General features: G+C 35.0%; 1 protein-coding gene across 2 annotated transcripts in view; it reads right to left on the bottom strand.

The window, feature by feature from the left end:
- The window catches only part of LOC126811610 (ankyrin repeat domain-containing protein 1), a 207,289-nt gene that overhangs the window by 148,944 nt on the left and 40,206 nt on the right, over nucleotides 1-18,139 (bottom strand). The window contains exons 1-5 of one of the 2 annotated variants that reach the window (XM_056098985.1): nucleotides 8,133-8,453; nucleotides 6,439-7,836; nucleotides 5,700-5,829; nucleotides 5,398-5,500; nucleotides 3,500-4,902 (exon numbers count right to left, since the gene is read on the bottom strand). The exons of the other annotated variant lie outside the window; for it this stretch is intronic. Of the exons in view, the coding sequence (XP_055954960.1) occupies nucleotides 6,998-7,836; nucleotides 8,133-8,262 (969 nt within the window). The 5' untranslated portion in view covers nucleotides 8,263-8,453 and the 3' untranslated portion in view covers nucleotides 3,500-4,902; nucleotides 5,398-5,500; nucleotides 5,700-5,829; nucleotides 6,439-6,997. Of the gene's footprint in view, nucleotides 1-3,499; nucleotides 4,903-5,397; nucleotides 5,501-5,699; nucleotides 5,830-6,438; nucleotides 7,837-8,132; nucleotides 8,454-18,139 lie in introns of those variants that run through there. 2 annotated transcript variants of the gene reach the window in all.

Genomic DNA, 18,139 nt, shown 5'->3' with positions numbered 1-18,139 from the left:
AATACGTGTATTTTAAAAAAAATGTGGTTTATTTAAAATGTCTCGGAGACTAATAAAAGAAATTTGAACTATAAATAGAAATAGGATCTGTGTTCTACAGGGCCGGCGGAAGCAATTTTTATATTGGGGTGGCTACCATTCTAGGACTTGAGGCGAGGGCCCAGGGACCGCCCAGGCGTATATAGTCGTCACCCTGTCTGTCGGTCAGCGTTGCGTGACTTTCCTCGTCCCCTTTTCCGACAACGTTGTGAATAGAAGCTATAGTTTTAACCCTTTCTTGCATAGAGCAATTTGTTCTTTTACCAGAAATGTCAAATTCCAACCTGACATGTATTTTCACATTATTAGAAATATCCAATACACTTTTTTCAATTATGGTTCCTAAATTGGGAGTTTAGGTTGGGGGGGGGGGGGTCACCATGCAGCTCTGGGTGGTGAATGGGGCACACAACTGATGCCACCATGCAGCCCTGGGTGGCGGTAGGGACACACATCTGATGCAACTATGCACAAAATGGAAGGAATAGAAGACAAAAGTGGAAAATACTTGTCGTGCTCAGATGTAACATTGACATGCTGTGAATTTTATCAACAATTTTGTCAACTTTTAGCAGTGTGCGGATGTTTGGCCAATCCAAACAGAAGACATTGCACTAACATTACTAATGTCTGATTGTCTGAACTTGAGGAGAAACTACAACAAAGGGATTTTCTCTGCCCCACAAGCAAGGCATATACCAGGCCAGCAGTAGCCTCCACCTATCTTATCTCTATGCTTATGACAGTCATAGTAGAGCAGCTGGATGTCCCTCGCAACAGAGGAAGACATGAAATGAAATGGGGTTTAACGTCCTACTGCTCTGTTTCTAACTGGCCTAATGAAGACGAGCATACACAATACAGTGTGCTATGAGGGAAATTTTGCCCGGACAGCGGCCTACTCTTTTATCGAATTCAAACTGCAAACTGATCTTACGGCCTACTCTTATATCGAATTCCAACTGTCAAGGGATCTTTTACGTGCACGCCAATGTATACACGAGACATCGGTTATTCGTCCCATCCGAACGACTAGACACAGCTTTCCTTGTCAGGCCCTCCATCCTGCATCACTGACAAGAGGGAACCACGCCGGAAAATCTGGATGAACTTTCCATGCCAGTGCATGGATTGAACACACGGCCTCCAGGCTAGCGAGTCAGCGTCTTGCCAACCAAGCCACCGTGACCCCCCTGGAAGAATATGTTTCGAGCTTGCATCTTGGTGCATACCGGTAACATATATATGGCATGTATAGGGTCACTACTGTATGCATTGTTGCCACGTTTATTTCTTATTCTTTGAAAAATACATGTTCTGGAACAAACATTTTACTAAACTGATATAGCACTTTGCCAGTCGGAAAGTCAAACTCGCCTCCTTCCACTGGGGGGCTGACATGTTGATTCTGTACCAGGCTATCCCAGGGCCATCTATCAGCGATAAAATAAACTAAAGATGGCACCGTTTGTGGCCAGCATGCAGTTAGAGGTGTAATTATTTGGTGTCAAATTAGTGTGTTATTAGAGTTCGGGCACTTTTGTTTGCCACCTAATAATAATTTCTGTGTTTACTTTACTTGTCTGCCCGAAAAGTCATTTTGCCCCACCCACCCCCTGGCCGTACCCCTATGCACGAGGAAGAAAGATAAACAGGGTTTAAACCATGACATTTCGGGACTAACATGTGGTCCAATTTCATATCAATAATTTGTTTGCCAGTATGGGTCTTTATCAGTGAGAGGTAACCTTACTTACGTGCATGTGGGGTATCGAAACCATGCAACTGGAAGTGTTTGACCATCCAACCGCCCTGGGGTCATCAGAGGACGAATCCTATCCATATTCAGCGTTGCATGACCTTACCGTTTAGAGTTACCCCCCCCCCCATTTGTCATAAATCTTGTGACTCGATTGCTGCTTAAAGAAATGGGGTTTAATATCTGGAATAATGAAGACCAGTTTACACCTTACAGTGTGGTATAAGAGGCTACAGTCTACTCTTATTTCGAATTTCAACTGTCAAGGGTTCTTTTACGTGTCTGCCTATTTGTACACGGAATCTCGATTTTTTGTCCCATCCAAACAGCTAGATAACCAGGCCCTGCGTCCTACACCACTAGACCCTGTCCTTGCCAGGTCCTGCGGCCTACACCACTAGACACTGTCCTTGCCAGGCCCTGCGTCCTACAACACTAGACCCTGTCCTTGCCAGGCCCTGCGTCCTACAACACTAGGCCCTGTCCTTGCCAGGCCCTGCGTCCTACACCGATGTTCTAACAGATTCTCTTTCGAATTTACTATGAAGTATTGAAGTCATTGGAGGACAAAATCGATACTCGGCATTCCATAACCTTCCGTCCCACAGTTAGAGGCTGTGGTTTTGAATGATTTTGTTCCACATCTGGTATAAAAGGATGACGAATCCTATCAATATTCAGTTTTGGGACATTCTGTTCCCGAGTCACCCTTCTTTTCCGAACAGGATAGAGGTTGAAGGCAACCATGTCAAATTTGTTTAACATTATTAATGTTTTGCTTTCGGATCAGAAGCTGTCAAGACATGGCTGTTATGTGGACGTATTTCCTATAATAATCCAGATAATTAAAATAAAATCCAAGCCCTGGCCCAATTCAAGTGAAATCAGGTTTACCGGTTCACTGTTCTGTCCGGACAGCAGCGTTTTTTGTCCAACCCGAATGACTAGACACTGTTCCCTTCCATAAAAATCAAACCCGTGGCCTACTGATAAGTAAACCAAGGCAAAATATTTCGTACCAGCGTTATCTAAACTAGAAAACCAGTTATATAATGAAAATACCAAGCCTGATCTTCACCTTTTTGGCTGACAAGTAGATTGGATTGTATGAAAAACCCACGTCTAGTCGTGAACACAGTGGCAAGCGTGTAAAAAGACTGCTGACAGTTAGCAAAAAAACATATTGTAATGTTTATTTCTATGGTTTTATGGACAATGTGAGGTAGGAGAATTTTACCCAGACAGTGGCCTTTCCATGAACCTCTTTCTCGATTTCCAACTGTCAATGGGTTTTCTACGTGCACACCAATATGTATACATATGGATGTTGATTTTTCATTATATATAAATGATTTAAAAACAATATTTAATTGTTTATTTACTAATATAAAATATTTATAATTTATGAGATGAGTATAAGAATTATAAAAAAATATTTTTAAAACAGACAGGAGCTTGAATCACGCCTCCTATAGGCCCACCATAAGCAACAAGAACTATTATAGCAAGAACTATCAGCTCTTTATCTAAATCTTATATTGTAAGGTTATCGACACCCTGTCCGTATCGATGTCTACTATAAAATAAATGTGGGGATGGGAGAGTGGGATAGCCAAATAGCTGGACTTGTCAGGATCTCCGAGCTGGCGTCTTATATTCTGTTGTTTTCCTCCTTCAATGTCTAACGACTAAGACTAATAATACGTTCAATATGCCCGTTCCTTTATTTCAAGGTTATGTCATGACATGAATAACAATAAAATACAGTTAGTAAATCATTCTATAATATATTAAATATGGGAGATAACGTTCACAAACCCTTAACGTCCTTGACGTCGCACATTGATTAACCCGGTGATAATGGCGGCATATTCTGCCGATTAATGATGACATTTGTAACATTAACATGTATGACCAAGTTCCATCACGGCCACGATTCTCACCTTTCTAATTAGTTAAAAGGTTGTAAATATACGGTAGTTGTTAAAAAGTTTCGGTTTTATCTCTTGGTTACATATTAATACAACGAACAGTTATCTGCCCTTAGGACGTTGTTGTTGTTTATTGCACGATATTATGGACAGGTTGATTTAATTAAGTTATTTACATCTGAATGAGTAATATATAGAAAATAGGTAAAAACACTAAATAATAAAAAGTTCTTGTATATCTAAAAGTCACTTTAAAACACAGTTTTAACATCGTTGTCGTGAGAAGAGAAGAGAGGGCTGGTCATCTTCTCACTTTGTCATAATTAAAACAAGTTAAAATAGGAGATCCAGCTGTTTGATGCCATCGCAGCGGATTGAAAAAAAAAACCCTGGGGGAAAAAGAATCCACTGTTTAATGTGGAAAAGCGAAGTTCTCGCAGTAAAAACCACATAGCTGGACTCTGGTTATAAAACATAATTATTATAACAACCAAGATGAAATACTAGTGTTAACAATGATCAAATAGAAATATATGTAACAATCTGAGAGGTCGGTGCTAAGATGGACGTGACACAAGATGGAGGCTAACAAGTAAGTAGAACTTGTAAGTTTTATATCAAATATTACAATAGGCCTATATAAAAGACCGGATTCTATATATTACAATATATTGCATATTTAAGAAAGAAAAATTAACGGTAGAAAATCTCCCAAGTCGGATAAAACAGAAGATTACAGGTGGCCTTGACTTTTGATCATACCCCATTTATATCATCTGTAGAAGATTCCGAATATTGACACTTTTTTTATTTATCATATCTTTGTAAAATACTCAACAGAATATTTTTATACTGACACGCCTTCCAGAGATTCAATTTTTACAATATTGTAGTTTGTAAAGGATTCCTCAATATCTCAAATGTCAGACATTGAATACAATGTAAATAAATATTTTTGTAAATTTGAAGCCAAGATTGTGGAATATACATATTTGGTATGTTTACCTACAAAAGTAGAGGTATATTTTAAATTATTTCAATTTTTTAAAGAAATCTACAACTTCTTCTAGTTCTCTTTGTTTAGCTTGTTTATGTGCACATCTATTGTCCATTACTTCAGCTGACACTTTCCATTTTTCATTCGTATATCACAGGAAGGACATTTTTTACCTCCTGAAAAAAAAACAAAACATAATCTTATATTATGTGTTACTATTTATTTTAAATGTAGATTAATTGATATAACATGAAATGGGGTTTAACGTCCTACTTTTCTGCTTCTACAGGACTAATGAAGATCGACATACGTCATACAGTGTACTATGAGGGAAAGTTTACTCAGACAGCGACATTCCCATCTAGTCTTCCACGACATTCCAACTGTCTGTCAAGGGTTCTATTACGTGCACGACAATGTGTACAATATGGAGCCTTGCGTTTCTGACTCAGTCAAATAACAGAATACACTTTTAATTTTCAGTCAACTATCTAAAGTGAGATCCGTGGTTTGAATATCGAGCAAATTTAAAAATTAAACAAAACGAATAGAAGACACAAGTAACACTTAATAAACATATCATTTAAGCAGGTGTAAAGTTTTAGTTTTCTTCACCAACTGAGGTAATGAAGACGGTCGCCATGACTTCCAGCAGTATTATAAATATTTACCTATAAATGAAGGTGTTTTCATGTACGTATCTAAACAACCATTATGAAACAGATGACCACAATAAACTCTCTCTATCTGATTTTTACGACCTTTCAATTGATTCTGAAATAAAATATTTTTCACACATTATCTAATTGTTCTGACTTAAAGTTTTAGATTTAATAGTTGTTTTTTTCAACTAGTTTATAATAAACGGCTGCATCCTAGATTAAACCATTATTAATAGTATACAGTCTTTGTCAAGTTTGTTGTTAGGGAATTGATATTCTTTGGTTATTAGACAAAATATAAAAACCATTACCTCAGGATCTTCAGCTAAAACATGTTTTTTACACAGTGGACAGTTTTCTAGTGGATATCTCTTGACACAATCAAGTATCAAATAATCACAAACAACTTTTAATGACGGTTTATGTTCGAATACAGCAGCTCTGAAAAACATAAACAAAACATACGTTTTCTTTTATAGATAATGGAGACAATATTTACAAGACGCTAAAAACTTATCTAGGTATTGTTTATACAATTTATAACATTATTCCAATTTTTTAGATATATTTTGTAGTGTTTTTACACATAACAACTATCAATGTAACTGTATTTATTGTATTTTAAGGTTAAATTATTAGAAATTCTCCAGTTGGTCAAATGGATTAAATCCTATTTCTATATCATCCACAAAGGATAACTCTATTTTGATTTATCTCCCCTTAAATTTGTCTGCCTTATCCATCACTCAATAAAAACAATTTACAAATATTTCTAAGTAATATAGTAAATCTCCCCTTAAACCAGAATTTAAAACTTGTCTGCCGTATCACTTCATTCAAAAAAAAATATTTCTAAATAAAATCGTAAATAACGAGTCTATGTCAAGATAGACAGAATCAAGTTCCATGTGATTACTGGTAAACAACAACAAAGAAATCTGGAGAGATATATTCTAGAAATCAAATAGGCTTTAATCATTTAACTCGGAGTCTGACATGAGAAAAGTGGATGTCAATTTATAAAATGAAAAATAAATCAATTTTTCTTACCTTCTATAGTAAATATATTCTTTCAACATCATTTCAAATATTATTCTATTCCTCTCCAATCATATCTCTTGGTTAATAAAATTCATTGTGTTGTTATTTAAAACAATATTGGGTTAAAGTTGACTTTGATGACCACCAAAACATCACATCAGTTGATTTTCTATTCCTGTTATTCAACCTGGTAATACTACTTTCAATTTGTTTATAAATAGATTTAACGTGACCTATTGACTTGTGACGTAATAACCAATGACGTTGTAAAAACTTGTAATGACGTGTTACTAGTTTTAATGGCTGACAGGTAGCCAGTCTGTGTACAGAATGTTGTTGATTGACAGAAAATGGTTTATAACAAATCTTTAAATTTACATCAAAATAAAACATCTTCATCATTTAGTTCTAACAGAATTATTAACAAGTAAAATAAAGATGTTGTATGATTATTTATATTCTATTTATCAAGGCCTATTTAACATAAATATGATACACATTTTGATTTACGCCACCGACGAGTCCAGTCTAATAAACTACCATAATCACGACACTTGACATTTATATTCTATTCATCAAGGCCTAATTCACGTAAATATGATACACATTCTGTGTTACCTAACCAACGAGCCCAGTCTAATAAACTACCATCATCACTCTTAACATGTAACATGGCACCAGCAGCGAAGAGTAACTGTATCTTATCTAACGGCTGTTTGTTAGACGATACACAATGAAATACTGGTGTCATATTATAATCATTCCTATCATTTGTATCAAGTCCTTGTTCCAATAAATATCTTACACAGTCTATTGTACCATACTGACACGCCCAGTGTAATAAACTACGACCATAACGAGTCTTAACATGTAACATGGCACCGGCAGAGAAGAGTAACTGTATCTTATCTAACGGCTGTTTGTTAGACAACACACAATAAAATACTGGTGTCTCATTATCATCATTCCTATCATTTGTATCAAGTCCTTGTTCCAATAAATATTTTACACAGTCTTTTGTACCATACCGACACGCATAGTGTAATAAACTATCACCATAACGATTCTTAACATGTAACATGGCACCGGCAGAGAAGAGTAACTGTATCTTATCTACCGGCTGTTTGTCAGACATCACACAATCAAATACTGGTGTCTTATTATAATCACCGAGAGGAATATTTAAATCGATATTTTGATGTATTAAAGTTTTGACATCATCAAGTGTACCATATCGACAAGTTTGAAGTATTGATTCCTTGTCCATTTTATTGTTGTCGGTTGTTTTATTATAGTTAGTTGTTTTTACATCTTGTGTAACAAATGGTTGGTTTAATAATGGAGTTGTTGATGTGATGGTGGTGGCCATATTGTTTTGTATAGATGTCTGACTATATTTAACATCATCTGAAATTATATAATATTCATACTAGTTGATTACCTGTTCATATATATCGTTCTGATGGTGGTTAAAAACCCTGGCCATCTTTAAACTAGGTTATCTTTGTTGTCTGAACGTACAGGTGGGGTAATTTCGAGTAGGATATACACCTGAGTTATTTTAATTATATTTATAACCCTTGACCATGGTTTGTCACAACATGTGAAAGATATACAACCCCTGGCTTAAAAACACTTCAACTAGAAAATTACTTGCCATTTCTTTAATTATTAATTAAAATGGCTAAAACGTAATGACATACCTGGAATTGTCATCCCTTTGCTTTCTTCATCAGTATCTGTAATAGAAACATATATATTAGTAAGTACAGAACAAAGATAGGTTGCCAGACAATGAAACAAACTCACACCAAGGGCGGATCCAGGGACCATGGACAGGAGGGGGCGCACGCGGCGAAGTCGTAGGAGCACCCCCTCCTAAGATAGATATATTAGTAAGTACAGAAGAACCGTACCATGTAAACAAAGATGGGTTGCCAGACAACGAAACATACGCACACCAAGGGCGGATCCAGCGACCATTGCGGAAAATTTCGAAAACTAGAAACCCGGAATACCATTTTTCCAGTGACCTGAGTGAGACAAGAATTTGTTTTAAAGTGCGTCCACTGGATCGACATAGTGGCGGGGGGGGGGGGGCGCAGCGTTTGCCCCACCCCTAAATTCACTCTTACTTGCCATTTCTTTAATTATTAATTAAAATTAAAATGGCTAAAACGTAATGACATACCTGGAATTGTCATCCCTTTGCTTTCTTCATCTATTAGTAAGTGATCATATGTATCATCCGTATCTGTAATAGAAACATATATATTAGTAAGTGCTGAACCGTACTATTTAAACAAAGATAGGCTGCCAGACAACGAAACAAAAGAGCGGATCCAGAGACCACAGGCAGGAGGGGGCGCACGGGAGGCGAATTCGCACGTTGGGGTGACGACAATATATATACGACCAGATTTGATAAAAGCCCAGAAGACAACCCCACTCTGACAAGACACAGAACAGATTGTAATCAAACCAAGTGATTATAAATATAGGCTACCGTACCTATGTAACATGTATTAAACATACTTTAGTCGTTACAGCTTTCACAAGGTTCAACCATATCATATAGATATAGGCCTAATGTGTAACACCGACCATAACTCTAGTCTAAGTCTTGAAGTAATTAAATAGACTTCATCGTTTCACTAAATTGTGGACGACGGACGGATTGATAGACGAACGGTAATATGACCACATTTCCATGTACAAGATTATGTACAAGAAAGAAAAAAATTCTGCAACTGAGTCAACCTGTCTTCACAACATTCTTCTGCTAAATGAAATCTCTTGTTGACTGTCGTCTGCTGAATGACGTCACTTGACGACGGTCGTTTGCCAAAAGACGTAATTGAATTAGAACGTTAAAAACATTGACGCCATGTGCTATTTTTCAATAATTGACAAGTTATCGCTGATCAGATCAGCCATTTTTAAAAATGTATATTTTCAGTCTAGAAAATCACTGCTTTCTTGATTTGTTATCATTCTGGGGTCATATACTTAATTGTATCTAAATAGAGGGCACAGACTGTCGGATCCCCCTTGGAGTTTCGAGACAGGACCAGTGCAATGTCCAAAAATAACCCAAAATCTTTGCTAGGTAAATTTCTTCGTTTAAATATGTGTTGGACCTAATAATGTGTTGGAAAAAACAACATAAATACCCAGTACTAATTATTTCATACACACACCATACGTGATTGTTTAAGATTATTTGAAGGCCAGGTCGACTTATTTCCCTGACAATTATTAAAATAAAATACAATTTAGCTTGATTTGTTTGATTGGTCATTTGTAAATATTCATCTTTCGAATCAGATTATACTATTTTTGAATATTGCTGTCATCATTATGCATAATGACTCCTACCGGTATAAAAAAAAATTATTTGAGCAATGTTAGTAGGCTAGAACCAGAACCGTATGATGTTGCTTAGCAACACAGTCGTATTGAATTTTTGGGAAATCAAGGCACAACACTGTTGAGAGATATTGAAAATTGTAGAAATTTATATAATAGATGAATAGCCTGGGTTTTGAGTTCAGGAAAAGTCACCGGTTAAATATGCTCATCCATTTAGACCATTCCTTTTTAGAATTAAGGTATAAAAGCTTCGTAGACAAACTGTAAAATATCAAGTTGTTGGAAAATTTTGTGATTTGATCTCTGACCCCTGCAGGACCATTTTGCTATAGAATAACAGACAAAAAGTTGAGAAATATTGATTCAAGAGAGATAACTACATATTGTAGGCCTATTGACGATAAATAATCCATGAAACTCTTTTGATTTGTGATAGGCCACTTAAAAATGTTTTATTTTACTGCGAATCTCATTCACTCAGTCTCTCTGCCAGAAGAAATTTATATTTATCAGATGTTGAAAGATGTTATAGATGATTTATTGTTGAAATGTTGAAAAATAATAAAACTTGAATATTTTGTGAGATTTCGAAATTTTGTTGACTTATGAGAAGAAAACATTGAAATTAATATGTTCCTATCGGAATAAACATGATTGCACGTAACCGTATTAACAAAATATCAAGATCAGTTGTCACCCTCAATCACAATCATAGGAGCAGGGGTCAATTAATTTCCAATGATTAAATAGAACCTTAACTTCTGTTGGTTTCAGAGCATAATGTGTTCTTCGTGTAGGCTATCAAGATCGTGACCTAACCTCTGATTTAAAACTTTCGGGAAATTCACATACTGATAAAAAAAAAATGGTTGCCAGAATTAAATAATGGTCACCAAAATAGCTGAAAAATGCAATGTTTTTTTCAATGATTCTTATGATTCTACAGGTCAATGTTTTTCGTCCTGAAGAAGAATAAATTATCCAAAACAAAGTTATTACATGCGTAATTAAAGCAACGAAAACTACATTTTTAAAAAAAAAAAAAAAAAGAAGAAATCAACTGATCTCTATACCCACTCTCCACGACAGGGCTGAGGTCACTAGAAGAAAACTTGGACCCATACATAAAATTAGGTAGATAGACCCTTACACTTTTACACCAAAAATACTTTAGTCCTAATGTTATATATACTGTAATACTATTTGATAATTATGCGAAATTGTATTAGACGAATATAAGTGCACCAAAGAATATGAGTTATAATTTGATAATTACATATGTTTTATTTCTATTCTCCATTGTCAGTATATTAGTTATGGTATGAGTTTATTTAAAACGCAAATTAAATTGGTTATGAAATATTGTGAAGAAAACAGAAGGGAAATCTGTGCTAATATGATACATGAATTGAACTATAGGTTAATAAACACATTTATCATACGTCATCTTAATGGCATGTGACCTGTTGACCAAATTTGGTAATGAGACCCTATTGGTATGCAAGGCATGAGGCATGACCAATCACATGATTAAAATTACGTAATATTTGGCAAATTGAATAATTAGTAGCGGAAATCTCGGCATAAACAAGTAACTGGATTTGGACGCTATGGCAGACAGCCATGTAGTTCTTGAAGGGAAAGGATGTAGCGTTTCTCTATCAGCAGACTCGTCGAGTTTGGCTGGATGGAGTTTGAGAGAATGACTTTATTATAAGGCTTGTAACTATGTAACCTATATGTAGCAGTTTTTAATATAAAATGTAGAACCGAAATATGGCATTTGTTGTTTCTGTTATTGATATCATTCAATGTCATACGAGTATCACATATATTTATATATGGTACTTGTCATATCGAAAAATGGTAACGTTTGGATGAATATTATTGGAGATATTTTAAAATAATAACCGCTACACTGTAATTTATACAGCCATCTTACGAGGGAGATTTTGTTCGGCCAGCGGCGTTTTCTTTTACTCTTTTTCGACGTCCAGCTGCCAAGGGTTCTTTTACGTGCACAACAAAATGTACACAGGCCCAGTTTTTCATCATCTCCGAACCACTAAACACTGTCCCCTGCAAAGCAATTTCGTTAAAATCCACCATTATTGTCTTTTTATGGTGTTCAGCCAATTTCTGACCCATCGGCCACGAAAGGGTTAATGATCTAACGAAGCCGTCACAATGCGAATTGTAACAGGGTTGTGTTTTGAGACTCTGTCAATTGTAAGTTGTTAATGAATGGCCTGGCCGTGTCTTTATTAGTTGGTGTTTTGAATGGGGTCTTCCCATATCGCCGACTCACCGAGTTTTGGAAAGTCGACCGCAGCACCCTCTGATTGGATTAAAACGGATTAAAAGCGTTAATGAGGCAGGGACCAGTCATTATTAATATAGTTCACTGAAATTGATTTTCACCACAGACCATTATTGACTTTTTTGCCGAAACAATTATTAAAATTCGTGAAAAGTTTGTTGACTCCCCCCCCCCCCTTACACTGACATTAATATCCCACCCCAGTGTAATTTCTCTGCTTTTGAGCCATTGAATGTTGATGATGTAATATCAGTGGTGTGTCGAATGAAGTGTAAGTCATGTGCTCTGGACCCAATTCTTACAAAACTACTAAAAGAGTGTCTGGATGAAATAGCACCAGCTTTGACGATTATTATAAATGATGTGCTCTCCTCTGGTATTTTCCGGATGATTGTAAGGAGGCCATTGTAAGACCTCTGATTAAAAAAACAAGTCTTGACCATAATGCACTCAAAAGTTATAGACCAGTGTCAAATATTTCATTTTTAGCAAAATTGCTTGAAAAGATCATTTTATCTCAAATAATAGATTATCTCAATCGAAACTCACTGGTCGGTAAATTCCAGTCTGCTTATCGAGAGGGGCATAGCACTGAAACCGCACTCCTTAGAGTGCATAACGATGTTATAGATATGAACAAGGCAGACTGAATTTATTAGAATTTTTGGACTATGTTGGACTGCGTGCAAAAATTTAAAATTGTGTTATGTTATGTATTATAAATTAAAAAAAAAATAAATGCTCCCAAAATTATCTGCTTAATGAGGTTTATCCTTCAGCTTGGGTCTATTGTTCTTGGCCACTCATTCCCATAACGTCGACCAAAATTTTTCCCCTTATAAAACTCGGTGAGTCGGCGATATGGGAATGAACCTTTTGAATAAGTATAGTTTTGTTTTTAAGCCAATATAAATTTGTATAAATGTTTTGGTGGTGGATTATATATTGCATGCATCTAGAATTGTATTGTTAGGATTATGGTGGAAATGTTTTAGTCTTTATGTGGGTTTAGTTCTCAATATTACTCGTATAATTGAATAGGAAAACTGATTGAAGTCTTTCAGTTTTGAAGACTGTCTTCTTCTGAAAAGGTTGTTTATCAGGTTATCTGTGATTGGTTGGTTATTCTTAAGTGTAGCTGGGATAAAACTAAATTACATCCATGCACCTAGTTTGTTTGCGATATCACCTTAGGTGGAAGTGGACGTAATACTCCAGGAACGAACAAACGATGCATCTGGTCAGTTTATCAGATTCAGAGCGAAACATTCACTTAAATATAAATCAGTTCGTTTGCCGTCTTCATCTATGAAATGGTTTGGCCGATAAAAGTGCGACTGAATTAAAGAAATTTTAGGAACTGTATTTTAAAACGAATTTGGCCCAAACGTTTAAAACCGATTTTTCATTTTTGTGAAACGGATCTGGGTGTGTCCGATTGTTTCTTTAAAGCCTTTACATAGGGTGGGGAGGAAAAGTCGGGTTTTTATTTACGTTTTAAGTTATATCTCAAGTCCCTTAATATTACACAATTGTCGCTAACGCCAATAATCTTTTCCACAGGGCCGCCATTTTAAATCGTATGGCTAAGCATAATATATTTTCTTGGTGATTTGGAAGAGAAAACAGATTAACCCAGAACATATTTGTAGATATTAAAACCTTGCTATATCATAGAGTGCCAGGCTTTGGGCTTGATCGATAAATTAATTACTACCCCAGTGTGGCGCATTAATGATCTTGATATGAAAACTGATAAATGAAATGATTTTTTTTTCAAAAACACAAATACTAAAAACTTTGCTTATGGTAAATCACACCGTTTGAATCTCTAATCATAACTGAAAATGATTCGTCATTGATATCCTAACGAAATTTAATTCTGATCTGAATCTTAATTCAACACTGATCCATGTTTTGGAAGTCCTCTTTGACGAGTTTAGAAAGTATATTTAAAAATTATCGAGATGACTTTAATCCTTGGTGTTCGATTTCTGCCATGCTTCACAACAAATGGCCGGAAACCGTATTAAGTCATTTAGATAAAGATTAATGAGGATCGCGCCCCGTCCCAGCGGACTGACTTCTGCCAGTATTTTAACAATTCATTTTAAACTGTTTTCTTTAAACCAATTGGTTAATTTTCACAAGGCAAATTTTACAAAACACTACTGAATTTAAATTTACAAAGGCATGTTCACATATAAATACCAATATCAATAGACCTATTTGTCTATAGGTTTACAGAAATATAAATGCACACATGTTTAAACCAAATTGTGCTGCACACTTTAGGCACATGCATACACGGGGATGGCCATTCAAAAACTAAGCTGTGTTGCGAATGCTAGGAGACCTCAGATTCAATTGAATCTTGGGGCAGATTTTGTCAGGTTGCAAATTACGAAATAAACGAATAGACCCGAATCGTAGTGAGTGTTCATTCGTTTCGGTACAAAAATTCCGAATTTGGATAAACAAGAGAACGTTAACATTGAAAACCCAAAACAAATGAATGCATGACAACTCAGGCCAAATACCACTCGGACCAAAACCGACCGGATCAGTTAATAGACCACTCGGACCAAGATAGAAGACCACTCGGACCAAGACCGTATCTCACTCGTACCAAGGCAGAAGATCACTCGGACCAAGATAGAAGACCACTCCGACCAATGTTTTTGAAATAATACAGTGTTGTTTTAATAAATTGATAATAGTGTTTGTTTTAATATTAAAGTGTTATTTTAATAAATTGATATTTATGTTTGTTTTTCTACATTTGTTTTCTTTTTAACTTTCTTATCTCATCATGAAGCATAGAAAAAAATCTCAACGAGTCATCAACAACTGAATAGTTATTAATTCGTATACTTGTATTTCGGAAAAGACTATTCTTTGTGTGTACTATATTTATCGATTTGTACTGCCTTTTATTGCAAGCTTGTCGTGGAATGCGTGTGTTACGTTTGGCTATATTGAACTTATAGTGATCGGTCAATTTGTTAAGCGCTATTACTATTAGTCATATTGTGAGACTTCCCTTAGTTAGTTATTTATTGTCTTATGAGATTTCCCTTTTTACTTTATCGTGTGAGTTATCGAAGTCTGTGTCACTACAGACCCGGGACTGTACAGCGCAGTGGACGCTTACGCCTAGCCCCCCGGATCCATTCACTTTTTTTTTTAATTGTCTGTATGTTTGTGTTTTCCCGAGAATGATGTCCTGTCTGTGTATTTGTTTTTGTGTAAATTTTGTGTGGTGCAGTCCCCCTGCACTTACTATTAGAAAATGAAGTCAGCGTATGACGAATATATGATGTTTGCAACTTTTCAAGATTAATTCGAGAAAATAGGACGTTGTCGTCAACAATTCGGTAATTATAAATGCAAACATGCCCCAATAACTTTTTGAACAATAATTTAGCATGTGTCATTGTATACATTGTCAGAAATCTTATTTAATTAGTCACTTGGACCCAGACCATAGATTGTTGTCATTTACAGCACATGCAGATTTAAATAGAAAGTAGACTTTTCAAGCAGGAATCGGAATATTTAATGAAGCGACTATGAACGTTTTGAAGAATAGAAAGACTTATTTTGTCAGTTTAAAACTCAATTACTGAATATTCTTTAATTACTTATATTTTTCAGTTAAACATACATTATGCAAGAACAAAATCTGATTATTGCAAGTCTTAATTTAGGCTTCAGATGTTATAGAAATTATAAATTAGATCTTTATTGAAACAACAAGCCCAAAATCAACTCTGTAGACCCACGGATGGCTCGGCTACAGCTCGGATTTAAATAGGATTTCACTTATCAATTAATTGAAATATGGCGCATCCTGATGAGAATACGTCAGTTAGATCGAGGCTAAATGATAGAGTGTACTTAGCGAGGCCGCTGTAGAGCGTTTCCGCATGCCATTGAAAACTTTACTTGATAATCGAGATATGTAGGTGGAGTTAACGCCTGTCAATCAAACGGTCGACCAAGGTGAAAGCACATTTCACTACCATTTCTAGTCAAATATTACAATGATGATAACTATGTTCAGAATAAAGTAATTTGACCGAAATTTTCAATATATTCTTCTTTCATCATCTTCTTTTGAACTGTTATAGCAAGAATGGCCAATTCTCTATAAAAAATCTCCCATAATGTATCTTTAAGCGTAAGCGTAATTGTAATCGTTATCATCATTATTGTCATCATTGAAATTAAACAGATCATACTTCAAGAAAATATTTTTTTGATGATTTGAAATAAGTGAGAATTCATGTTTATGCATTATCGAATATTGACCTTGAAGGCTTGAGCCCAGAAACTACAGCGTGTCAAAGTTCAGTTTACGTTTTATCATTAAAATCGGTAGGGACTTTGAATAATCGTGCATGTCGTGTAAATATTTTCAATTAAATTCATCAACATATTCCGTTTTTAATATACTACTTTTACCAGAATCTATGATTACCAAAGAACACAGGGCTGGATTAACCATTAAAGATACCTTCCCTGTACAAACTGTGTGATTTGATGATATATTTGGACTAAAAACATATTCAAACTAATTAATCTATTATAATTGTGCTTTAAATCCTTCTCAAAACATTGTATTCGCAAGAAAATACCCCAAGATTTAAAAATCTATTAAAATGTGTCACGTAACTTGACTGACACGGTACTGTGGCATAGCTACACTTATGAAAAAGTCCTATAGAAAAAGTACAGGTTTCTATAGAAGTTTGTGGGATTCTAAAGAATGCTATAGAATGCTGCAAGAAACCGAAATTATTCTTTATTTTTTTTTTACATGACTATAGATTCAAAAACATGTACTATAGTTTTGTGTAGGATTGGTAGATGAATATTTTCCAAGTGTAATTTCCTATAGAATTCTATACAATACTGTAAGAAACTATTGGAAAAAAAATAAACCTACAGATTCATTGGTGCTGCTATAGTTTTCTATAGAACTAACTTGTATCCTCCAGTCAGTTGAGTAATCCTTCAGTTTTCTATAGCCTTTGTGCTAAAAACTATAGTTTGCTATAGAACCAACTTGCATTCTCATGTCAGCTGTGATTCCTATAGATTTGGTGGTAAAAACTATAGTTTTCTATAGAATTAACTTATTGTCTCAAGTCAGTAGTATATTCCTATAGTTGTCGATGACATTCTGTTGAAAACTAAGAATTTATATGTATATTGTCATTTTAACAAATAGCCTACTATAGTTTCCTACATAATATTGTAGAAACAATGTTCTGTACTACAGATTTCATGAATTGGTGATGTCTTTTATTCATACTATAGTTTACAATAGAATTTAGTGATGCACTTGTGTGAATTATGTAAACTTTTCCAGCATATTAATTTTCCTGGATGCAGTTTTCCTTAATTTATTGTGATACCAAATGACAAACTAAAATAAGCTTACCACGAAAATTAAATATAAAGTATAAATTATTCTTCAGATAAGTCAATGAAATAAAGACAGTTTATTTGAACTGTTAGGTGATCCTGCTAGTTAGATTTTAATGACTATAGCAGATTCTGTCCTCAGATTCTGTCAACCGTGCATACCAGTCGACAAACTATAATTAACAAAAATGAAATGAAATGAAATGGGGTTTAACGTCCTACTCTTCTGCACTGCCATTGTACTCTATTGAAATCTGTTTGGCCATTGGCTGAATTTAAAATTCAAAAATTCAGTGTATAACAACTTAATATGTTAGTATTAACAAGAAACTGAAGAGAATGGTGGTGTTTTTTCACAGATTCGATTAAAGATAGAAAGATAAGTATACTTTATTACTTTCTTAACAATAATATTAAATTACTTTAATTAGATAAGATTTATGTGATTTTGTTATTTATTTAACTTTATTACCTATTCTTTTCCCTATATATCAGTTTTACCAAGAAAAGAACTTTTCATGGTTCGGGCTGGTGAATCATCAACAGAATTCAGATTAATCCATGAGAGAAAAAATAAGCTTATTT

Source organism: Patella vulgata, chromosome 2 (genome assembly GCF_932274485.2).
Source record: "Patella vulgata chromosome 2, xgPatVulg1.2, whole genome shotgun sequence".
NCBI lineage: Eukaryota > Metazoa > Mollusca > Gastropoda > Patellidae > Patella > Patella vulgata.
The sequence above is the reverse complement of the archived record's forward strand: the minus strand, read 5'-3'. Positions and strand labels throughout refer to the sequence as shown.